Source organism: Sphaeramia orbicularis, chromosome 20 (genome assembly GCF_902148855.1).
Source record: "Sphaeramia orbicularis chromosome 20, fSphaOr1.1, whole genome shotgun sequence".
NCBI lineage: Eukaryota > Metazoa > Chordata > Actinopteri > Kurtiformes > Apogonidae > Sphaeramia > Sphaeramia orbicularis.
Window position 1 is genome coordinate 45,955,069 of NC_043976.1, and position 25,919 is coordinate 45,980,987.

A 25,919-nucleotide genomic window follows, 5' to 3' on the forward strand; every position below is an offset into this window, starting at 1 on the left:
GTGAGTGCAGAATGGGAGAGGTGAAGAAGGGAGGAGAGGAAAAGAAGGGTTTTTCTGAGTAAGGTCTTGTAAATGAGCTGGAACCAGTGACAGAGCCGTCTGGTGTGGAGGGAGGTCCAGTCAGCTAAGTTCTACAGGTCACAGTGGTGAGTGGAAAAAGGAGCGCCTGTGGTGAAACGGATGGACGAATGGTGGAGAGGGTCAAGTCTGCTGAGGGTGGAACGAGAAGCCATCCTATAGATGGAGCCACCGTAATCAAATATGGGCACGATGGTCATTTTAACAAGTAAGCGTTCGGCTGAATGGGTGAAGGAGGTCTGATTCTGATACAGAAAGCTCAAGCGAGCTTTGACTTTGGACTGCAGGTGTTTAATGTGGGTGGTGAAGGAGAGGGATGAGTCCAACCACAGACCGAGGCATTTGGATGCACTTTTCAGAAAGAAAAGATGGGCCCGACACTGGAGAATGTCACTACAGTTCAGGTATTTAAGTCATTACAGTGACTCATCGCTGTTGTGTTTTGTGCAGTTTTTCCCGTATGTTTACACACATTTATTGCTCTTGAATCAAATCTTTTGAACGCCTCTTTGAAATGAACGACGGGAACCGAGTCTTTGTAAAGAGCCGTTCATTTTTTTTTTTTTTTAAAGGAGGGAGTGTCTGATGGCCTGTCAATTTAGCGTCACTGGGGAGGAGAGAGAAGTCCCAGAAATGGGACGCCCTAGTGTGATTTTATGTCAAAATTGTGCTTCTTTTATAAGAAGTTACCGAAGAAAGCCACATGATTGAATGTGAAAAAACCCATAAATATAATATTTATACTTTATATCAACTTAACTTAATGGTAAATTGTTGGACTTAAAATCCAAACAAATAGTTTATTTACAGTTAATTGACAAGTTTTGAACGATAAATCAATTGTTTTTATGTGTGGTATATCATTTTATTACATCAAATATTAACTGATATACAAGTTTTTAACATAAAATTATGTGATAAACACCAACTAGTAACAGAATTTTTCTGCAATTTTAAGCCCTATTATTTGTTTTATAACAATGTTCGTCCATATTTATAGGTAATTGGATTGTTTTAGTACATGTAAAAATTCTTTATTAAAAATTAAAAGTCAAAAAATTATGCAAAATCTCATGTAAAGTTAGGGCAAAAAACTGTATTTTAATTATGGGAAATTACCGTATTTTTATGAGATGGTTATTTTCTGTTATTTTTTCAGCACCCTTGCTGCTAGAATATTACCGTTTTTTGTTTTTTGTTTTTACTGTGTAACCTCAATTTACAACCACGCGTAATGTGGAGAAACTGTCCACAGACTTGACTGTCACCTCATCCAACTATGTTTTTTTTTTTTTTTTTTTTGTTACTGTTTGGAGACACACTCCTTGCTGCAAAAATGATATACTGTGCATTTCGAGCTGAAAAGAACATGAAAAGTTAGCATTACTGATGTCCAGCTGTGTGTTCTTTCCTCAAAGGTAGAGGGTGTGAGGGGCTCCAGGTCCTTCCATCAGTGAAATTGCTCTGTGTGCAGGAAGCTCTTTTCAGCCCCCAGGGGAAAAAAAAGGATCAGCCTGGTGTCTTTTGTCGGTAGACCAAACCCATCATGGCCTCCTCCATCTTGACTGAGGCGTCCTTTGAAGCCTCCTGCCAGGGAGAATTAGTTTGTCACATCTTTGGAACCAGGCTTTGATCACACTGACCATAGAGCCAAAAAGTCGATGTGTATCACCGCTGTGTGTTCAACGGTACAAAGTTGTGTTACCGCACTGCACGTTACATCATGACAGACAGAGCTGTGTTTGTGGGTTTAGAACTAAATATGTGCTGCACAAAAGATTTTTTTTTCTATTACGAAATCACAAGGATCGGACCCAAATGCACGAGACTGACACAGAGCAACTTAGTTTGAGTATTTGTTCCTCAAATGTCAGGGACGAAAGAATCTTCACAAAAACAGTCAACACAAAAATCTTCTCGGTCAAGGAATCAAAAAAAAAAAATACTAACAAAAGGTTCTTCACAAACAATAATAATAATAATGGATTAGATTTATATAGTGCCTTTCTAGACACACAAAGTGCTTTACATTATTGACCCATTATTCATTCACTCTCACATTCTCCCTCTGGTGGTGGTAAACTACATCTGTATCCACAGCTGTCCTGGGGCAGACTGACAGAAGCGTGGCTGCCAATTTGCGCCTACGGCCCCTCCCACCACCACCAAACATTCATACACCAGTGTGAGTGGCACTGGAGGGTGAAGTGTCTTGCCCAAGGACACAACGGACTGACTAGGACAGAGTGGGATTCGAACCGCCAACCCTTCCGTTAATGGACGACCCGCTCCACCACCTGAGCCACAGCCACCCCTAAATGATGTATTAAAAATTTTAACAAAAAAGTCTTCACAAACGTGGTATCAAAAATCTAACACCAAAATCTTCTCACTCGAGGAATCGAAGTACAACAAAAATTCTTCACGAAATGTGGAATCAAAAAAACGTACAAAATGTTTCAAGCAGCACAGGAGAAGGTCGAGGGAGTCCTGATCTTGACGAAGCATGACAGACGCACTGACACGAGGGGAGGAGGGACTATAGAGGGTAGAGGGATCATTAACCCCAGGTGAAGACGATCAGGAAACCAGGGAGGACACAGACAGGACAGACACAGTGCACACACCAACAGAACCCCTCACCAAAATAAAACAGGAAATGAACAGAAACAAATGACATCGATTACTAGCACCGCTGAGGGCGGTGCGCCACATGTTCCTCCAGTTTTCTCCATTATTTCTTTGTTACGAAACTACAAACACTTTTTCTCACTGTATTTTTAAAAACCAGGGACGCACCGATCCGATACCAGTAACAGGCATCGGCTCCGATACTCAGTGCGTGTACTTGTACTCGCACTCGTAAAAGTAATCCGATACAACCGCACCGATACCACTTACAGCCATGTGACATTCCCAGTTCAGTGCAGCAGGTACGAGGAGGAGGAAGAATGTGTGTGAGTGTGAAGAGTGTGGAGATGGAACCAAAGAAATGAGGCTGATCACAGTAAGGCTGACTGACAGTACCGTTCAGACACAGATACAGACGCAGCCTTCTGTCTGTAATCTGACTACATTCATCTGTTTAACAGCTGATGGAGGATGAGTACCCAGACACAGAATACCAGTGGAACCGTGGAGGTAGAGGATCTGTTCAAAGAGCCACTGTAGGAGTTAGAGAGTTCTGTTCTATTGTATGGTATTGTATTGTATTCTATTCCGTTCTGTTCCGTTCTATTCTATTCTATTCTATTCTATTCTATTCTGTTTATTCTATTCTATTCTATTCTATTCTGTTTTATTCTATTCTATTCTATTCTGTTTTATATTATTCTATTCTATTCTATTCTATTCTATTCTATTCTGAACCAAACATCGTACACTTACTCTTTAGTTTTTCTGGTGCTGTTAAAGTATTAACCCTCAGACAGGAGTTCACAGACACCCTTAAAACTCCACCAGTTCATATTTACTGGGTCAGATTGGTCCGACTGAACGACTGGTAGTGGACGATTACACGTGTTGAATCGGCCAAAAAGACTGGAGACAGCATTAACGACGGCCGATCGAACGAAACACACCAAACAAACTGATGTCACTGACCTCAGACTGACCGATGACAACCGACTCCTCAGTCCTAGTTCTGTCGTATATTTGTGTTTGTCTTGTGTTTCAGTTGAGGACAGCTGTAGTCATACTAGGTCCAAACACCAATACTGAGTTCATATTCATGTGTGTGTCCTGAACCCTGACAGCATTCTGCATATTTACACCAGCAGACCACCACTAGATAGACCACAACACAGAGGACCGACAGGCCTGAAGTCCATGAGACTCACACAGAACCAACTCCTGTGACTCAGCACTAATGATGAAAGAATGTTGGAAAACTGGTTCAGTTGGAAAACCGGTTCAGTCACAGACGTGTTCAGTCATGTGAACCGCCCACACATACATGGATCCTGTTCATATTTTAGAACCTAAACTGCAGGTTCAACAGCTGACTGGACAGATAATGTTCAGACTGCTGTTTCTAAACATCCACAATTCCACACATGTATTTAAAGAACCAGAACCAGAACCAGAACCCTTCTACATGTCGTCTGTGATAAAACAACGTACGCTTGGATTTTATTAAAACATCAACCAGGAAACAGATCAGAGGTTGAGCCACATTCCACAGAAAAACAATCATTTCCCAGAAATCAAAGAAGTTCTTCTCAGTGTGATCAGAGCTGCAGACGTGTCTGTGGAACCGTCCAACAAACCTGAAACCGACTTCATCAGATCTGGTTCAAGTCTCACTGGTGAGTTTACCTGAGCTGATCTACAGCTTTAACTGCAAACACACACATAGAACTGGATTCATTTCACACACACTCTGCTGAAATGGTTCCTGTCACTGAACCACATGGAGAAACCAACAGCATTTACACAGATTCTAGATTATTTACAGGGTGGGGAAGCAAAATGTACAATATTTTGAGGCAGGGATTGAAAGACAGTGTATGACCAATTAGTTTATTGAAAGTCATGAGAATTTATTTGCCACAAGAAAATGTCCATAATAGAAAATGTTTTTATTCTGTGTCCTCCTTCTTTCTCAATAACTGCCTTCACACGCTTCCTGAAACTTGCACAAGTGTTCCTCAAATATTGGGGTGACAACTTCTCCCATTCTTCTTCAATAGTATCTTCCAGACTTTCTGGTAATAGTTTTGCTCATAGTCATTCTCTTCTTTCCATTATAAACAGTCTTTATGGACACTCCAACTATTTTTGAAATCTCCTTTGGTGTGACGAGTGCATTCAGCAAATCACACACTCTTTGACGTTTGCTTTCCTGATTACTCATATGGGCAAAAGTTTGTGAAAAGGTATGGATAATAGTGTTAGGTATGATTATGACATCAGTATATGTTTGGGTTCAAAACAACTGACGTAGTGTCTGCTGAGAAAAAACAACTAAATGTTCAGTGTACATTTTGCTTCCCCACCCTGTATTCACCAGCACAACTAAGAAACACATTGGTAAAAGATTATATGTATTTGTATGTGTGTATATATTTAAACGTATGTATGTGTATATGGATGTATGTGTATGTGTGTGTGTGTGTGTGTGTGTGTGTGAATAGATATATAAATATAAGAGTACTGTAAAAGGGAGAGGGACATATATGTTATTAATAATATTTTAGGCACAGGGGGTGGGATTAAATAAGTCACACTTCTTCCCGCCCCTTTTCAGTTAAATGTAAATGGAACTATTGTGCTGTTCTTCTGTCTGAGATTGTTATGATTCTTGATGTTTGTATTATTATGTATGTTTTGCTAGTTTGCATATATATTAAATTTCATTACATGTTCAGAATAAATCACTAAATCAAATTCAATTATTCCAGTCCATGTCCTTTAGATGGTCTGGACTTTGGTTCTTCCTCTCTTCCTGCTTTTGTTTCCACTAACATTTTCTACAGTTACACTTAAATGAACTTCTAGAACATTTCACAGTCATAGTATTGGACTGACGTCATGGATTTTAAAAACTGCTGTAGAGTCATGTGACTGACCAGTCACATTTACACTACCGGTCAAAAGTTTTAGAACACCCCAATTTTTCCAGTTTTGTCTGTAAATTCCAGCACTGGGAACAGAGTGAACAGTGTCAGATTGGATCAGTCCAGAACCCCTTCTTCCAGTCTTCAGTAGTTCCACTGGTGCTGTTTCATGGTCCAGACAAGCCTCTGAGTCTGATTCTGAAGTCTCACCAGTGGCTTTAGCTGAAACTGGACCCATCAGACCTGCACCTGTTCAGTGTGTTCAGTGTAAACTCACCTGTTCACTCTGTTCAGTGTAAACTCACCTGTTCACTCTGTTCAGTGTAAACTCTTCTGTTCACTCTGTTCAGTGTAAACTCATCTGTTCACTCTGTTCAGTGTAAACTCATCTGTTCACTCTGTTCAGTGTAAACTCATCTGTTCAGTCTGTTCAGTGTAAACTCATCTGTTCACTCTGTTCAGTGTAAACTCTTCTGTTCACTCTGTTCAGTGTAAACTCATCTGTTCACTCTGTTCAGTGTAAACTCTTCTGTTCACTCTGTTCAGTGTAAACTCATCTGTTCACTCTGTTCAGTGTAAACTCATCTGTTCAGTCTGTTCAGTGTAAACTCATCTGTTCACTCTGTTCAGTGTAAACTCGTCTGTTCACTCTGTTCAGTGTAAACTCTTCCTCTCTTCCTCCTCCTCTCTCTTCTCTCTTCTTTCTGCTGTTGTCCTGTCAGTCTCCTCTCCTCCTCCTCTATGACCTCCTCTCTTCCTCCTCCCCTCTCTTCTCTCTTCTTTCAGCTGTTGTCCTGTCAGTCTCCTCTCCTCCTCCTCTATGACCTCCTCTCTTCCTCCTCCTCTCTCTCTCTTCTTTCAGCTGTTGTCCTGTCAGTCTCCTCTCCTCCTCCTCTATGACCTCCTCTCTTCCTCCTCCTCTCTCTTCTCTCTTCTTTCAGCTGTTGTCCTGTCAGTCTCCTCTCCTCCTCCTCTATGACCTCCTCTCTTCCTCCTCCTCTCTCTTCTCTCTTCTTTCAGCTGTTGTCCTGTCAGTCTCCTCTCCTCCTCCTCTATGACCTCCTCTCTTCCTCCTCCTCTCTCTTCTCTCTTCTTTCAGCTGTTGTCCTGTCAGTCTCCTCTCACTCCAGCTGTTTTCTGTCCTAAACTCTTCTTCTTCTTCTGTTGTGTCTGTGCTTCTTCCAGACCTCTTCTGTCTGCATTTCCAGTCCAGTTTCAGTGCCTTTGGATGCTGAAGGAAACTGGACTTCCTGACACCTGGACTTTCTTGGACATTTCTCTGGAGGACACACCTCCATTTTTCACTCTTCTGATGCTCTGTCTCTCTTCTCTGGTTCATTCCTTTTCCTCTTTTCCATTTTTACAGTACCACACTCCTTTCTTCAGTCCAGTCCTGTTCCAGTCCTGCTCCATGGGTCTGGTACCACAGTGTGTTCCACACTCCTGTTCTGCAGACACAGGGGGCTGAAGGAATTCACAAACGTTGGGACACCTGCAGGAATTGAACCACCAACTTTCCAGACTTGGTCAGCCTCCACTGCTGCAGAACTGCTTTAAGTTGTTCACCCATTTCTTCTTCGCCGTTTTGTAGAATTATGAAATGTACATTATTTTTCAGTTTTGTTTAACCTTACCTTTTTTTTTTTATTTTTTTTTTTTTTACCTCTGACAGTTCACTCTTACCTTTGTACCATTTACAGCTGTTCATTGGACTGGAACTGCTGGAATTTACAGACAAAACTGGAAACACTGGGGTGTTCTAAAACTTTTGACCAGTAGTGTATCTGAAGACCATAAAGAACTTTTATAAGTCTCCTTATTATAAACGATCACATGATGATAAACACTGATAATATAATTCAAATATTTCAGTGTTGTACATGTTCTTTGGGTCCATAGATATGGCTGCTGCCGGTCGTGTCCGATCTGAAGATCAGTTCCGGTGTTCCATCTGTGTGAATGTCTTCACTGATCCAGTCACAACACCATGTGGACACACCTTCTGCAAATCCTGCATCTGTGAACACTGGAGGGTTAATGTTCCATATCAGTGTCCCATGTGTAAAAAGGTTTTTGACCAAAGACCTGAGTTGTACGTCAACGCTCTCATCTCAGAGATGGTGGCTCAGTTCAGACATGAAGAAGAGAAGGCAGAGCTGAAGAAGACAGAGGCTGAAATTGCGGAGATGATCCTGGAGAGAAGACTGAAGGTCCTGGAGATCCAATGTTCAGTGGAGGTCAGTACGAACGCTGCAGACAGAGAGGCAGCAGAAGGTGTGAAGGTCTACACTGCTCTGATCAAGACTGTTCAGACAAGTCTGAACCAGTTCATTGAGGAGATCCAAGAAAAGAAGAGGAGCACCAAGAAACAGGCTGAAGACTTCATCAAAGAGCTGGAACAGGAAATCTGTGAGCTGGAGAAGAGAAGCACTGAGTTGAAGCAGCTCTTAGGCTCTGAAGACCACCTCCACTTTGTTCAGAGGTTCACATGTGTCAAAGCTGTTCCATCCATGAAGACCTGGACAGAGGTCAGCGTCCGTCCACCATTGTATGAGGGGACTGTGGAGAGAGCTGTGTATCAGCTGAAGAACAAACTTAGAAAAGACATGAAGAAGGAGATGTTTGAAGCTGAACTGAAGAGAGTCCAACAGTATGAGGTGGATCTGACTCTGGATCCAGATACAGCTTATCCTACCCTCATCCTGTCTGATGATGGAAAACAGGTTCATGATGGTGATGAAGAGAAGAACCTTCCAGACAAACCACAGAGATTCACTGATGATTGTTGCATCTTAGCGAAGCAGAGTTTCTCTTCAGGCAGGTTTTACTTTGAGGTTCAGGTCAAAGGAAAGACTGACTGGTATTTAGGAGTGACCAGAGAGTCCAGCAAAAGGAAAGGAGAGATCACAGCGACTCCTCAGGACGGATACTGGACCATCTGTTTGATAAATGGAAATCAATACTATGCTCTTGCTGGTCCTGCTGTCCCTCTGTCTGTGCAGTCTGGTCCTCAGAAGGTGGGGGTGTTTGTGGATTATGAGGAGGGTCTGGTCTCCTTTTATGACGTAGATTCTTCAGTTCTCATCTACTCCTTCATTGGCTGCTGCTTCAATGATAAACTCCTCCCATTATTCGGTCCGTGTCCTAATTATAAAGGTTCAAACTCTGCTCCTCTGATCATCACTCCTGTCAGACACTGAGGAACAAACTCATCAGATGTACAGATTTTCTCAGATTTACTGGAGTCACTAAACTTAGTGATGATGTAAACTGTTTGAACGTGTATGAATCTGGATCCAAATGCACTGAAATACTAACATTAGTGCTGAGAATAATCCTGGTTTGACACATTCTGATGTCTGTGATTGAATCCAATGATAATGATGGTGTTTGAATGTGAACTGGAATTCAAAATGTTGGGATTGTGAATGTGTTTCAATTATGGGATTGATTTTATACATTTAAATGATAGAAGTGTTCAGGAGAATTCAATATTCAATAATAACAGTACAGATTCTGTTCATCAGCTTTAATAAATACACTCATATACTGTCTGCATTTGAAATAAGAAAAAACATTAAATATTAAATGTTTGCTGAGTTGTTTTCTATTTGTTCGTAGACAAACACATGTAATTATTGTAAAAACTGTAATTATTTTCAGCTCTGACGGAGGTTATACCATAATATTTAAGACCAAATATATTGAAATGATTCATCAGTTATTCAAATATTTTCTGAGTAAATTTACTGAAGTTCAAGTGTTGATTTAACAAATGACAATGAGGAGGAATAAATATTCAGTTGTGCAAACCGTACAAAAGGGTTAATGAGTTCAAATACCTGTAATTGTAAGAGGGCTTTAAATTATGTACAAATGTTTATGGCTGAGAAGTCTGTGATGTGTATGTGTGTTATTTATGTGTAATTTTTTGTTTGTTTGTTTGTTTCTACTTGTAACACTTGTAACGTTGCCGGTGCCTTTGTGAGTGAGGTACAGGTCTACATGTGTTTATATTTACAAGTGTATGTATGGGTATATATAAAAAATGTGTTCATAAATATATTGTTAAAAAAAATTACTGAAGTTTAAATCCAATCAATCCATTTGATAAATCACAAACCTTTGACTGATTTGGATGATTCTGCTCAAATATCTGAACTATGTATTTACATATAAACTATGATGAAATCGAAGGAAATATTAAAATGTAAAACTTCAATAAATATATTCAACTCTATAAAGATTTGTCTTACTTGTCATTTTTTAATCTAAAACTGTAATAGTCTAGAAAATAGTTTAGAGTAAATAGTCTAGAAAATGATGTAAAAATGCAGAGTTTTACAGTCATAAACCAACCAAAGCCCCTGCAGCCTGATAAAACCAATATATGAAGAAATCCAGGCAATAGAACAAGAAATAGAGTAAAAAACGCTCCAGGAAAACATGTCCTACCCCACCTTTAAGCTTTGACTCTAAAGGTGAAGACACACCAACTGGACTGTCGATCGTCTCCAGTAAAGGTAACCCTACTGATCAGTCGGCTCCCGTCTCCTCGACATGGTCAAAAAACTGTGAAGAACACACCAAATCGAATACCGACTAGAGCGTACGATCTGCGCTTGTGTGAGACGTAAAACCAGGAAATGAGGGAACATCTGTGTAAACCCAGAGCTGGCTGTAGTCAGTGATTGTTGTCAGTGTTCAGTCGTCCAGAAGGGTCGGTGTTGTTGAACTTGTTGAACAGATGGTTCATAATAAGCAGATCCTGGTGTTGTCAGCTCTAGGGCTTCTACTGGTGGAAGAAGAAAGATGACACAGGAGAAAACTGAGGAGAAATGGCACTATGCTAACAATGCTAACAATGCTAACAGTGTTGACTTGATGGAATGAATGAAGTCCGTAGTCAACAGCAATCACTTTTCCATTGGACATCTGTGCAAAACTTTACTGATATTTACTAAACATCACAAAAACAGAAGTGCGTAATTTCAGTTTTTCCATTAAATCACAAATGCGATGATTTGTTTATTTATTATCATGAGATGACACTAGAAGTCATTCTGTAAACATGGCGACAAACGTAAATATGGTGTTGATTTACAGATGTATTCTTATTATTACATATTACGCCTCTATCTCGTACTAAATGAAAAAATGATGTGGTTTCCTGGTGTGTCCACACATACCGCAACATGTTTCTTCTTCTTCTTCGCTTGTTGTAACGACCGTCAACATCTATTTTTTTAATTCACATGACTAGTTGCGAAAAAAGGTCTTTCCATTACAGTTTTGCGTGATATACCAATTGCGCTACGCCCCAAAAACCACCTCTTGCCAGTGCAAAAACTTTTAATGGAAAAATTAGACTTTTCACGAAATTCTCATTTTTCCATTAGGTACATTTTTGTGCGCAAGTTCTATTTGTGCAATTTGAGGGTCAATGGAAAAGTGACTACTGACTGTCACTCATTCAGATCTGATCTGAGCAGTAAATGGACTATTCTAGAAGACAGTAATAGTGTGCAGTACCTTGGCACAGCTGGATTCACATGGAAACTTCTCCTTCACTCATTCACTAGTCCAGGACTATCCCTCCACCAATCAGATTGGTCCGACTGAATGACGGGGAGTGGACGATTACAGGTGTTGAATCAGCCGAAAAGACTCTGGAGACGGCATTAACGACGGCCGATCGAACGGAACACACCAAACAGACTGATGTCACCGACCTCAGACTGACCGACGACGTCCAACTCCTCAGTCCTAGTTTTGTCGTATATTTGTGTTTGTCTTGTGTTTCAGTTGAGGACAGCTGTAGTCATACTAGGTCCAAACACCAATACTGAGTTCATATTCATGTGTGTGTCCTGAACCCTGACAGCATTCTGCATATTTACACCAGCAGACCACCACTAGATAGACCACAACACAGAGGACCAACAGGCCTGAAGTCCATGAGACTCACACAGAACCAACTCCTGTGACTCAGCACTAATGATGACTGTCACAACGGGGAAAATGAGAGGACTCAAATGCACGGTACTGAAGGAAAAAAAAACACAAGTTTATTAAACATAAATGAAAACTAAACAACAGAAAACACAAAACCTGGGTCAGAGTCCATAGAGAAAGATGGATGAATGTCCGGGTATGGAGTGGGTAATGGAGAAGAATGGACCAGCACTGCATGGCTGCAAACCTAAGCCTTCAATAGGCTGGGAGATAATTGGCCGCAGCCACGCAGCGCCAACAGGTGAGTCAAATAATGGACAAACGAGGAAATGTGGAGAGGGAGGAGCCGAGGGTCACACAGGCACAGATTATGACAATGACAGACTGTTGGAAATCCGGGTCAGTCACAGAAGTGTTCAGTCATGTGAACCGCCCACACATACATGGATCTGTTCGTATTTTAGAACCTAAACTGCAGGTTCAACAGCTGACTGGACAGATAACGCTCTGACTGCTGTTTCTAAACATCCACACTTCCACACATGTATTTAAAGAACCAGAACCAGAACCAGAACCAGAACCCTTCTACATGTCGTCTGTGCTCTGTAATGAAACACACACTCATATTTCACCAACACATCAAACAGGAAACTGATCAGAGGCAGAGCCACATTCAGCAGAACAACAATCACTTCCTGGAAAAGGAAGTGAAAGTTCTTGTCAGCGTGATCAGAGCTGCAGACGAGTCTGTGGAACCATCCAAACAAACCTTAAACCGACTTCATCAGATCTGGTTCAAGTCTCGTTGGTGAGTTTACCTGAGCTGATCTACAGCTTTAACTCCAAACACACACATAGAACTGGATTCATTTCACACTAACTCTGCTGAAATGGTTCTTATCACTGAACCACATGGAGAAACCAACAGCATTTACACAGATTCTAGATTATTTATTCACCAGCACAACTAAGAAACGCACTGGTAAAAGATTATATGTGTATGTGTATGTGTGTATATGTATAAACGTATGTATGTGTATATGGATGAATGAGAGTGTGTGTGTGTGTATGTGTGTGAGTGTGTGTTTGAATAGATATATAAATTTAAGAGTACTGTAAAAGGAAGATGGACATATATATTATTAATAATATTTTAGAGAGAGGGGGTGGGATTAAATAAGTCACACTTCTTCCATCCCCTTTTCAGTTAAATGTAAATGGAACTATTGTGCTGTTCTTCTGTCTGAGATTGTTATGATTCTTGATGTTTGTATTATTATGTATGTTTTGCTAGTTTGCATATATGTTAAATTTCATTACATGTTTGGAATAAATCACTAAATCAAATCCAATTATTCCAGTCCATGTCCTTTAGATGGTCTGGACTTTGGTTCTTCGTCTCTTCCTGCTTTTGTTTCCACTAATATTTTCTACAGTTACACTTTAATGAACTTCCAGAACACTTCAAAGTATTGGACTGACGTCATGGATTTCAAACACTGCTGTAGAGTCATGTGACTGACCAGTCACACTTGTCTGAAGAACATGAAGGACTTTTAGGAGTCTCCTTATTATAAACGATCACATGATGATAAACACTGATAATATAATTCAAATATTTCAGTGTTGTACATGTTCTTTGGGTCCATAGATATGGCTGCTGCCGGTCGTGTCCGATCTGAAGATCAGTTCCGGTGTTCCATCTGTCTGGATTTCTTCACTGATCCAGTCGCAACACCATGTGGACACAACTTCTGCAAATCCTGCATCTGTGAACACTGGAGGGTTAATGTCCCATATCAGTGTCCCATGTGTAAAAAGGTTTTTGACCGAAGACCTGAGTTGAACGTCAACGCTCTCATCTCAGAGTTGGTGTCTCCGTTCAGACATGAAGAAGAGAAGGCAGAGCTGAAGAAGACAGAGGCTGAAATTGAGGAGATGATCCTGGAGAGAAGACTGAAGATCCTGGAGATCCAATGTTCAGTGGAGGTCAGTACGAACGCTGCGGACAGAGAGGCAGCAGAAGGTGTGAAGGTCTACACTGCTCTGATCAAGACTGTTCAGACAAGTCTGGACCAGCTCATTGAGGAGATCCAAGAAAAGAAGAGGAGCACCAAGAAACAGGCTGAAGACTTCATCAAAGAGCTGGAACAGGAAATCTGTGAGCTGGAGAAGAGAAGCACTGAGGTGAAGCAGCTCTTAGGCTCTGAAGACCACCTCCACTTTGTCCAGAGGTTCACATGTGTCAAAGCTGCTCCATCCATGAAGACCTGGACAAAGGTCAGCATCCATCCATCATATGAGGGGACTGTGGTGAGAGCTGTGCATCAGCTGAAGGACAAACTCACAGAAGACATGAAGAAGGAGGTGTTTGAAGCTGAACTGAAGAGAGTCCAACAGTATGAGGTGGATCTGACTCTGGATCCAGATACAGCAGGTCCTACCCTCATCCTGTCTGATGATGGAAAACAGGTTCATGATGGTGATGAATGGAAGAACCTTCCAGACAATCCACAGAGATTCACTCCTTCTTGCATCTTAGTGAAGCAGCGTTTCTCTTCAGGCAGGTTTTACTTTGAGGTTCAGGTCAAAGGAAAGACTTACTGGACTTTAGGAGTGGTCAGAGAGTCCATCAGCAGAAAAAAATGGATCAGACCGACTCCTCAGTACGGATACTGGACCATCTGTTTGATAAATGGAAATCAGTACTATGCTCTTGCTGATCCTCCTGTCCCTCTGTCTGTGCAGTCTGGTCCTCAGAAGGTGGGGGTGTTTGTGGATTATGAGGAGGGTCTGGTCTCCTTTTATGACGTAGGTTCTTCAGTTCTCATCTACTCCTTCACTGGCTGCTGCTTCAGTGATAAACTCCTCCTATTATTCTGTCCAGGTTCTAATGATGGAGGTCTAAACTCTGCTCCTCTGATCATCACTCCTGTCAGACACTGAGGAACAAACTCATCAGATGTACAGATTTTCTCAGATTTACTGGAGTCACTAAACTTAGTGATGATGTAAACTGTTTGAACGTGTATGAATCTGGATCCAAATGCACTGAAATACTAACATTAGTGCTGAGAATAATCCTGGTTTGACACATTCTGATGTCTGTGATTGAATCCAATGATAATGATGGTGTTTGAATGTGAACTGGAATTCAAAATGTTGGGATTGTGAATGTGTTTCAATTATGGGATTGATTTTATACATTTAAATGATAGAAGTGTTCAGGAGAATTCAATATTCAATAATAACAGTACAGATTCTGTTCATCAGCTTTAATAAATACACTCATATACTGTCTGCATTTGAAATAAGAAAAAACATTAAATATTAAATGTTTGCTGAGTTGTTTTCTATTTGTTCGTAGACAAACACATGTAATTATTGTAAAAACTGTAATTATTTTCAGCTCAGACGGAGGTTATACCATAATATTTAAGACCAAATATATTGAAATGATTCATCAGTTATTCAAATATTTTCTGAGTAAATTTACTGAAGTTCAAGTGTTGATTTAACAAATGACAATGAGGAGGAATAAATATTCAGTTGTGCAAACCGTACAAAAGGGTTAATGAGTTCAAATACCTGTAATTGTAAGAGGGCTTTAAATTATGTACAAATGTTTATGGCTGAGAAGTCTGTGATGTGTGTGTGTGTTATTTATGTGTAATTTTTTGTTTGTTTGTTTCTACTTGTAACACTTGTAACGTTGCCGGTGCCTTTGTGAGTGAGGTACAGGTCTACATGTGTTTATATTTACAAGTGTATGTATGGGTATATATAAAAAATGTGTTCATAAATATATTGTTAAAAAAAATTACTGAAGTTTAAATCCAATCAATCCATTTGATAAATCACAAACCTTTGACTGATTTGGATGATTCTGCTCAAATATCTGAACTTTGTATTTACATGTAAACTATGATGAAATCGAAGGAAATATTAAAATGTAAAACTTCAATAAATATATTAAACTGTAAACAGATTTGTCTTGTGTGTCTTTTTTTTAATCTAAAACTGTAATAGTCTAGAAAATAGTTTAGAGTAAATAGTCTAGAAAATGATGTAAAAATGCAGAGTTTTACAGTCATAAACCAACCAAAGCCCCTGCAGCCTGATAAAACCAATATATGAAGAAATCCAGGCAATAGAACAAGAAATAGAGTAAAAAACGCTCCAGGAAAACATGTCCTACCCCACCTTTAAGCTTTGACTCTAAAGGTGAAGACACACCAACTGGACTGTCGATCGTCTCCAGTAAAGGTAACCCTACTGATCAGTCGGCTCCCGTCTCCTCGACATGGTCAAAAAACTGTGAAGAACACACCAAATCGAATACCGACTAGAGCGTACGATCTGCGCTTGTGTGAGACGTAAAACCAGGAAATGAGGGAACATCTGTGTAAACCCAGAGCTGGCTGTAGTCAGTGATTGTTGTCAGTGTTCAGTCGTCCAGAAGGGTCGGTGTTGTTGTACTTGTTGAACAGATGGTTCATAATAAGCAGATCCTGGTGTTGTCAGCTCTAGGGCTTCTACTGGTGGAAGAAGAAAGATGACACAGGAGAAAACTGAGGAGAAATGGCACTATGCTAACAATGCTAACAATGCTAACAGTGTTGACTTGATGGAATGAATGAAGTCCGTAGTCAACAGCAATCACTTTTCCATTGGACATCTGTGCAAAACTTTACTGATATTTACTAAACATCACAAAAACAGAAGTGCGTAATTTCAGTTTTTCCATTAAATCACAAATGCGATGATTTGTTTATTTATTATCATGAGATGACACTAGAAGTCATTCTGTAAACATGGCGACAAACGTAAATATGGTGTTGATTTACAGATGTATTCTTATTATTACATATTACGCCTCTATCTCGTACTAAATGAAAAAATGATGTGGTTTCCTGGTGTGTCCACACATACCGCAACATGTTTCTTCTTCTTCTTCGCTTGTTGTAACGACCGTCAACATCTATTTTTTTAATTCACATGACTAGTTGCGAAAAAAGGTCTTTCCATTACAGTTTTGCGTGATATACCAATTGCGCTACGCCCCAAAAACCACCTCTTGCCAGTGCAAAAACTTTTAATGGAAAAATTAGACTTTTCACGAAATTCTCATTTTTCCATTAGGTACATTTTTGTGCGCAAGTTCTATTTGTGCAATTTGAGGGTCAATGGAAAAGTGACTACTGACTGTCACTCATTCAGATCTGATCTGAGCAGTAAATGGACTATTCTAGAAGACAGTAATAGTGTGCAGTACCTTGGCACAGCTGGATTCACATGGAAACTTCTCCTTCACTCATTCACTAGTCCAGGACTATCCCTCCACCAATCAGATTGGTCCGACTGAATGACGGGGAGTGGACGATTACAGGTGTTGAATCAGCCGAAAAGACTCTGGAGACGGCATTAACGACGGCCGATCGAACGGAACACACCAAACAGACTGATGTCACCGACCTCAGACTGACCGACGACGTCCAACTCCTCAGTCCTAGTTTTGTCGTATATTTGTGTTTGTCTTGTGTTTCAGTTGAGGACAGCTGTAGTCATACTAGGTCCAAACACCAATACTGAGTTCATATTCATGTGTGTGTCCTGAACCCTGACAGCATTCTGCATATTTACACCAGCAGACCACCACTAGATAGACCACAACACAGAGGACCAACAGGCCTGAAGTCCATGAGACTCACACAGAACCAACTCCTGTGACTCAGCACTAATGATGACTGTCACAACGGGGAAAATGAGAGGACTCAAATGCACGGTACTGAAGGAAAAAAAAACACAAGTTTATTAAACATAAATGAAAACTAAACAACAGAAAACACAAAACCTGGGTCAGAGTCCATAGAGAAAGATGGATGAATGTCCGGGTATGGGGTGGGTAATGGAGAAGAATGGACCAGCACTGCATGGCTGCAAACCTAAGCCTTCAATAGGCTGGGAGATAATTGGCCGCAGCCACGCAGCGCCAACAGGTGAGTCAAATAATGGACAAACGAGGAAATGTGGAGAGGGAGGAGCCGAGGGTCACACAGGCACAGATTATGACAATGACAGACTGTTGGAAATCCGGGTCAGTCACAGAAGTGTTCAGTCATGTGAACCGCCCACACATACATGGATCTGTTCGTATTTTAGAACCTAAACTGCAGGTTCAACAGCTGACTGGACAGATAACGCTCTGACTGCTGTTTCTAAACATCCACACTTCCACACATGTATTTAAAGAACCAGAACCAGAACCAGAACCAGAACCCTTCTACATGTCGTCTGTGCTCTGTAATGAAACACACACTCATATTTCACCAACACATCAAACAGGAAACTGATCAGAGGCAGAGCCACATTCAGCAGAACAACAATCACTTCCTGGAAAAGGAAGTGAAAGTTCTTGTCAGCGTGATCAGAGCTGCAGACGAGTCTGTGGAACCATCCAAACAAACCTTAAACCGACTTCATCAGATCTGGTTCAAGTCTCATTGGTGAGTTTACCTGAGCTGATCTACAGCTTTAACTCCAAACACACACATAGAACTGGATTCATTTCACACTAACTCTGCTGAAATGGTTCTTATCACTGAACCACATGGAGAAACCAACAGCATTTACACAGATTCTAGATTATTTATTCACCAGCACAACTAAGAAACGCACTGGTAAAAGATTATATGTGTATGTGTATGTGTGTATATGTATAAACGTATGTATGTGTATATGGATGAATGAGAGTGTGTGTGTGTGTATGTGTGTGAGTGTGTGTTTGAATAGATATATAAATTTAAGAGTACTGTAAAAGGAAGATGGACATATATATTATTAATAATATTTTAGAGAGAGGGGGTGGGATTAAATAAGTCACACTTCTTCCATCCCCTTTTCAGTTAAATGTAAATGGAACTATTGTGCTGTTCTTCTGTCTGAGATTGTTATGATTCTTGATGTTTGTATTATTATGTATGTTTTGCTAGTTTGCATATATGTTAAATTTCATTACATGTTTGGAATAAATCACTAAATCAAATCCAATTATTCCAGTCCATGTCCTTTAGATGGTCTGGACTTTGGTTCTTCGTCTCTTCCTGCTTTTGTTTCCACTAATATTTTCTACAGTTACACTTTAATGAACTTCCAGAACACTTCAAAGTATTGGACTGACGTCATGGATTTCAAACACTGCTGTAGAGTCATGTGACTGACCAGTCACACTTGTCTGAAGAACATGAAGGACTTTTAGGAGTCTCCTTATTATAAACGATCACATGATGATAAACACTGATAATATAATTCAAATATTTCAGTGTTGTACATGTTCTTTGGGTCCATAGATATGGCTGCTGCCGGTCGTGTCCGATCTGAAGATCAGTTCCGGTGTTCCATCTGTCTGGATTTCTTCACTGATCCAGTCGCAACACCATGTGGACACAACTTCTGCAAATCCTGCATCTGTGAACACTGGAGGGTTAATGTCCCATATCAGTGTCCCATGTGTAAAAAGGTTTTTGACCGAAGACCTGAGTTGTACGTCAACGCTCTCATCTCAGAGTTGGTGTCTCCGTTCAGACATGAAGAAGAGAAGGCAGAGCTGAAGAAGACAGAGGCTGAAATTGAGGAGATGATCCTGGAGAGAAGACTGAAGATCCTGGAGATCCAATGTTCAGTGGAGGTCAGTACGAACGCTGCGGACAGAGAGGCAGCAGAAGGTGTGAAGGTCTACACTGCTCTGATCAAGACTGTTCAGACAAGTCTGGACCAGCTCATTGAGGAGATCCAAGAAAAGAAGAGGAGCACCAAGAAACAGGCTGAAGACTTCATCAAAGAGCTGGAACAGGAAATCTGTGAGCTGGAGAAGAGAAGCACTGAGGTGAAGCAGCTCTTAGGCTCTGAAGACCACCTCCACTTTGTCCAGAGGTTCACATGTGTCAAAGCTGCTCCATCCATGAAGACCTGGACAAAGGTCAGCATCCATCCATCATATGAGGGGACTGTGGTGAGAGCTGTGCATCAGCTGAAGGACAAACTCACAGAAGACATGAAGAAGGAGGTGTTTGAAGCTGAACTGAAGAGAGTCCAACAGTATGAGGTGGATCTGACTCTGGATCCAGATACAGCAGGTCCTACCCTCATCCTGTCTGATGATGGAAAACAGGTTCATGATGGTGATGAATGGAAGAACCTTCCAGACAATCCACAGAGATTCACTCCTTCTTGCATCTTAGTGAAGCAGCGTTTCTCTTCAGGCAGGTTTTACTTTGAGGTTCAGGTCAAAGGAAAGACTTACTGGACTTTAGGAGTGGTCAGAGAGTCCATCAGCAGAAAAAAATGGATCAGACCGACTCCTCAGTACGGATACTGGACCATCTGTTTGATAAATGGAAATCAGTACTATGCTCTTGCTGATCCTCCTGTCCCTCTGTCTGTGCAGTCTGGTCCTCAGAAGGTGGGGGTGTTTGTGGATTATGAGGAGGGTCTGGTCTCCTTTTATGACGTAGGTTCTTCAGTTCTCATCTACTCCTTCACTGGCTGCTGCTTCAGTGATAAACTCCTCCTATTATTCTGTCCAGGTTCTAATGATGGAGGTCTAAACTCTGCTCCTCTGATCATCACTCCTGTCAGACACTGAGGAACAAACTCATCAGATGTACAGATTTTCTCAGATTTACTGGAGTCACTAAACTTAGTGATGATGTAAACTGTTTGAACGTGTATGAATCTGGATCCAAATGCACTGAAATACTAACATTAGTGCTGAGAATAATCCTGGTTTGACACATTCTGATGTCTGTGATTGAATCCAATGATAATGATGGTGTTTGAATGTGAACTGGAATTCAAAATGTTGGGATTGTGAATGTGTTAAAATTATGGGATTGATTTTATACATTTAAATGATAGAAGTGTTCAGGAGAATTCAATATTCAATAATAACAGTACAGATTCTGTTCATCAGCTTTAATAAATACACTCATATACTGTCTGCATTTGAAATAAGAAAAAACATTAAATATTAAATGTTTGCTGAGTTGTTTTCTATTTGTTCGTAGACAAACACATGTAATTATTGTAAAAACTGTAATTATTTTCAGCTCTGACGGAGGTTATACCATAATATTTAAGACCAAATATATTGAAATGATTCATCAGTTATTCAAATATTTTCTGAGTAAATTTACTGAAGTTCAAGTGTTGATTTAACAAATGACAATGAGGAGGAATAAATATTCAGTTGTGCAAACCGTACAAAAGGGTTAATGAGTTCAAATACCTGTAATTGTAAGAGGGCTTTAAATTATGTACAAATGTTTATGGCTGAGAAGTCTGTGATGTGTGTGTGTGTTATTTATGTGTAATTTTTTGTTTGTTTGTTTCTACTTGTAACACTTGTAACGTTGCCGGTGCCTTTGTGAGTGAGGTACAGGTCTACATGTGTTTATATTTACAAGTGTATGTATGGGTATATATAAAAAATGTGTTCATAAATATATTGTTAAAAAAAATTACTGAAGTTTAAATCCAATCAATCCATTTGATAAATCACAAACCTTTGACTGATTTGGATGATTCTGCTCAAATATCTGAACTTTGTATTTACATGTAAACTATGATGAAATCGAAGGAAATATTAAAATGTAAAACTTCAATAAATATATTAAACTGTAAACAGATTTGTCTTGTGTGTCTTTTTTTTAATCTAAAACTGTAATAGTCTAGAAAATAGTTTAGAGTAAATAGTCTAGAAAATGATGTAAAAATGCAGAGTTTTACAGTCATAAACCAACCAAAGCCCCTGCAGCCTGATAAAACCAATATATGAAGAAATCCAGGCAATAGAACAAGAAATAGAGTAAAAAACGCTCCAGGAAAACATGTCCTACCCCACCTTTAAGCTTTGACTCTAAAGGTGAAGACACACCAACTGGACTGTCGATCGTCTCCAGTAAAGGTAACCCTACTGATCAGTCGGCTCCCGTCTCCTCGACATGGTCAAAAAACTGTGAAGAACACACCAAATCGAATACCGACTAGAGCGTACGATCTGCGCTTGTGTGAGACGTAAAACCAGGAAATGAGGGAACATCTGTGTAAACCCAGAGCTGGCTGTAGTCAGTGATTGTTGTCAGTGTTCAGTCGTCCAGAAGGGTCGGTGTTGTTGTACTTGTTGAACAGATGGTTCATAATAAGCAGATCCTGGTGTTGTCAGCTCTAGGGCTTCTACTGGTGGAAGAAGAAAGATGACACAGGAGAAAACTGAGGGGAAATCGCACTATGCTAACAATGCTAACAATGCTAACAGTGTTGACTTGATGGAATGAATGAAGTCCGTAGTCAACAGTATTCTCTTTTCCATTGGACATCTGTGCAAAACTTTACTGATATTTACTAAACATCACAAAAACAGAAGTGCGTAATTTCGGTTTTTCCATTAAATCACAAATGCGATGATTTATTTATTTATTATCATGAGATGACACTAGAAGTCATTCCGTAAACATGGCGACGAACGTAAATATGGTGTTGATTTACAGATGTATTCTTATTATTACATATTACGCCTCTATCTCGTACTAAATGAAAAAATGATGTGGTTTCCTGGTGTGTCCACACATACCGCAACATGTTTCTCCTTCTTCTTCGCTTTTTGTAACGACTGTCAACATCCGTTTTTTTAATTCACATGACTAGTTGCGAAATAAGGTCTTTCCGTTACACTTTTGCGTGATATACCAATTGCGCTACGCCCCAAAAACCACCTCTTGCCAGCGCAAAAACTTTTAATGGAAAAATTAGACTTTTCGCGGAATTGTCATTTTTCCATTAGGTACATTTTTGTGCACAAGTTCTATTTGTGCAATTTGAGGGTCAATGGAAAAGTGACTACTGACTGTCACTCATTCAGATCTGATCTGAGCAGTGAATGGACTATTCTAGAAGACAGTAATAGTGTGCAGTACCTTGGCACAGCTGGATTCACATGGAAACTTCTCCTTCACTCATTCACTAGTCCAGGACTATCCCTCCACCAATCAGATTGGTCCGACTGAATGACGGGGAGTGGACGATTACACATGTTGAATCGGCCAAAAAGACTGAGAATAGAACAAACCAAACAGACTGATGTCACCGACATCAGCAGACTGACATACATTTAAAGAACCAGAACCAGAACCAGAACCCTTCTACATGTCGTCTGTGCTCTGTAATAAAACACACACTCATATTTCACCATCACATCAAACAGGAAACAGATCAGAGGCGGAGCCACATTCCACAGAACAAAGGTCAAAGTTCTTCTCAGTGTGATCAGAGCTGCAGACGTGTCTGTGGAACCGTCCAACAAACCTTAAACCACTTCATCAGATCTGGTTCAAGTCTCATGGGTGAGTTTACCTGAGCTGATCTACAGCTTTAACTGCAAACACACACATAGAACTGGATTCATTTCACACACACTCTGCTGAAATGGTTCCTATCACTGAACCACATGGAGAAACCAACAGCATTTACACAGATTCTAGATTATTCCAGTCCATGTCCTTTAGATGGTCTGGACTTTGGTTCTTCGTCTCTTCCTGTTTTCTTTTCCACTAATATTTTCTACAATTAATCTTTAATTAATTTCCAGAACATTTCACAGTCATAGTATTGGATTGACGTCATGGATTTCAAACACTGCTGTAGAGTCATGTGACTGATCAGTCACATTTATCTGAAGACCATAAAGGACTTTTATGAGTCTCCTTATTATAAACGATCACATGATGATAAACACTGATAATATAATTCAAATATTTCAGTGTTGTACATGTTCTTTGGGTCCATAGATATGGCTGCTGCTGGTTGTGTTCGATCTGAAGATCAGCTCCTGTGTTCCATCTGTGTGGATTTCTTCACTGATCCAGTCACAACACCATGTGGACACAACTTCTGCAAATCCTGCATCTGTGAACACTGGAGGGTTAATGTCCCATATCAGTGTCCCATGTGTGAAAAGGTTTTTGACCGAAGACCTGAGTTGTACGTCAACGCTCTCATCTCAGAGTTGGTGGCTCAGTTCAGACATGAAGAAGAGAAGGCAGAGCTGAAGAAGACAGAGGCTGAAATTGAGGAGATGATCCTGGAGAGAAGACTGAAGATCCTGGAGATCCAATGTTCAGTGGAGGTCAGTACGAACGCTGCGGACAGAGAGGCAGCAGAAGGTGTGAAGGTCTACACTGCTCTGATCAAGACTGTTCAGACAAGTCTGGACCAGCTCATTGAGGAGATCCAAGAAAAGAAGAGGAGCACCAAGAAACAGGCTGAAGACTTCATCAAAGAGCTGGAACAGGAAATCTGTGAGCTGGAGAAGAGAAGCACTGAGGTGAAGCAGCTCTTAGGCTCTGAAGACCACCTCCACTTTGTCCAGAGGTTCACATGTGTCAAAGCTGCTCCATCCATGAAGACCTGGACAAAGGTCAGCATCCATCCATCATATGAGGGGACTGTGGTGAGAGCTGTGCATCAGCTGAAGGACAAACTCACAGAAGACATGAAGAAGGAGGTGTTTGAAGCTGAACTGAAGAGAGTCCAACAGTATGAGGTGGATCTGACTCTGGATCCAGATACAGCAGGTCCTACCCTCATCCTGTCTGATGATGGAAAACAGGTTCATGATGGTGATGAATGGAAGAACCTTCCAGACAATCCACAGAGATTCACTCCTTCTTGCATCTTAGTGAAGCAGCGTTTCTCTTCAGGCAGGTTTTACTTTGAGGTTCAGGTCAAAGGAAAGACTTACTGGACTTTAGGAGTGGTCAGAGAGTCCATCAGCAGAAAAAAATGGATCAGACCGACTCCTCAGTACGGATACTGGACCATCTGTTTGATAAATGGAAATCAGTACTATGCTCGTGCTGATCCTCCTGTCCGTCTGTCTGTGCAGTCTGGTCCTCAGAAGGTGGGGGTGTTTGTGGATTATGAGGAGGGTCTGGTCTCCTTTTATGACGTAGGTTCTTCAGTTCTCATCTACTCCTTCACTGGCTGCTGCTTCAGTGATAAACTCCTCCTATTATTCTGTCCAGGTTCTAATGATGGAGGTCTAAACTCTGCTCCTCTGATCATCACTCCTGTCAGACACTGAGGAACAAACTCATCAGATGCACAGATTTTCTCAGATTTACTGGAGTCACTAAACTTAGTGATGATGTAAACTGTTTGAACGTGTATGAATCTGGATCCAAATGCACTGAAATACTAACATTAGTGCTGAGAATAATCCTGGTTTGACTCATTCTGATGTCTGTGATTGAATCCAATGATAATGATGGTGTTTGAATGTGAACTGGAATTCAAAATGTTGGGATTGTGAATGTGTTTCAATTATGGGATTGATTTTATACATTTAAATGATAGAAGTGTTCAGGAGAATTCAATATTCAATAATAACAGTACAGATTCTGTTCATCAGCTTTAATAAATACACTCATATACTGTCTGCATTTGAAATAAGAAAAAACATTAAATATTAAATGTTTGCTGAGTTGTTTTCTATTTGTTCGTAGACAAACACATGTAATTATTGTAAAAACTGTAATTATTTTCAGCTCTGACGGAGGTTATACCATAATATTTAAGACCAAATATATTGAAATGATTCATCAGTTATTCAAATATTTTCTGAGTAAATTTACTGAAGTTCAAGTGTTGATTTAACAAATGACAATGAGGAGGAATAAATATTCAGTTGTGCAAACCGTACAAAAGGGTTAATGAGTTCAAATACCTGTAATTGTAAGAGGGCTTTAAATTATGTACAAATGTTTATGGCTGAGAAGTCTGTGATGTGTATGTGTGTTATTTATGTGTAATTTTTTGTTTGTTTGTTTGTTTCTACTTGTAACACTTGTAACGTTGCCGGTGCCTTTGTGAGTGAGGTACAGGTCTACATGTGTTTATATTTACAAGTGTATGTGTGGGTATATATAAAAAATGTGTTCATAAATATATTGTTAAAAAAAAATTACTGAAGTTGAAATCCAATCAATCCATTTGATAAATCACAAACCTTTGACTGATTTGGATGATTCTGCTCAAATATCTGAACTTTGTATTTACATGTAAACTATGATGAAATAGATGGAAATATTAAAATGTAAAACTTCAATAAATATATTAAACTGTAAACAGATTTGTCTTGTGTGTCTTTTTTTTAATCTAAAACTGTAATAGTCTAGAAAATAGTTTAGAGTAAATAGTCTAGAAAATGATGTAAAAATGCAGAGTTTTACAGTCATAAATCAACCAAAGCCCCTGCAGCCTGATAAAACCAAT

The 25,919-nt window shown here is 40.1% G+C and overlaps 3 protein-coding genes across 3 annotated transcripts; all 3 read left to right on the forward strand.

Moving 5' to 3' along the window:
* Positions 1-7,171: 7,171 nt before the first annotated feature.
* On the forward strand, positions 7,172-15,524 carry LOC115411093 (uncharacterized). Its single transcript, XM_030123033.1, has 3 exons — positions 7,172-8,824; positions 11,442-11,466; positions 13,216-15,524. The coding sequence occupies exons 1-3, from the start codon at positions 7,517-7,519 to the stop codon at positions 14,535-14,537; spliced, it is 2,655 nt and encodes an 884-aa protein (XP_029978893.1). The 5' UTR covers positions 7,172-7,516; the 3' UTR covers positions 14,538-15,524.
* Positions 15,525-17,992: 2,468 nt separating this feature from the next.
* On the forward strand, positions 17,993-21,222 carry LOC115410951 (E3 ubiquitin-protein ligase TRIM39-like). Its single transcript, XM_030122794.1, has 2 exons — positions 17,993-18,097; positions 18,941-21,222. Exon 2 carries the CDS (start codon positions 18,943-18,945, stop codon positions 20,233-20,235), a length of 1,293 nt encoding a protein of 430 aa, XP_029978654.1. The 5' UTR covers positions 17,993-18,097; positions 18,941-18,942; the 3' UTR covers positions 20,236-21,222.
* A 2,283-nt stretch (positions 21,223-23,505) lies between these two features.
* LOC115410952 (pyrin-like) lies at positions 23,506-25,672 on the forward strand. Its single transcript, XM_030122795.1, has one exon. It carries the CDS (start codon positions 23,593-23,595, stop codon positions 24,727-24,729), a length of 1,137 nt encoding a protein of 378 aa, XP_029978655.1. The 5' UTR covers positions 23,506-23,592; the 3' UTR covers positions 24,730-25,672.
* Positions 25,673-25,919: the final 247 nt, after the last annotated feature.

Bases quoted from the DNA above. Each gene is read 5' to 3' on its own strand.
- LOC115410952 (XM_030122795.1), top strand. From the start codon at position 23,593: ATGTGTGAAAAGGTTTTTGACCGAAGACCTGAGTTGTACGTCAACGCT.
- LOC115410951 (XM_030122794.1), top strand. From the start codon at position 18,943: ATGGCTGCTGCCGGTCGTGTCCGATCTGAAGATCAGTTCCGGTGTTCC.
- LOC115411093 (XM_030123033.1), top strand. From the start codon at position 7,517: ATGTTCTTTGGGTCCATAGATATGGCTGCTGCCGGTCGTGTCCGATCT. The intron at 8,825-11,441 runs GTCAGACACTGA...CTTGTGTTTCAG, and splicing joins CTCCTCTGATCATCACTCCT to TTGAGGACAGCTGTAGTCAT. The intron at 11,467-13,215 runs GTCCAAACACCA...CAAATATTTCAG, and splicing joins GACAGCTGTAGTCATACTAG to TGTTGTACATGTTCTTTGGG.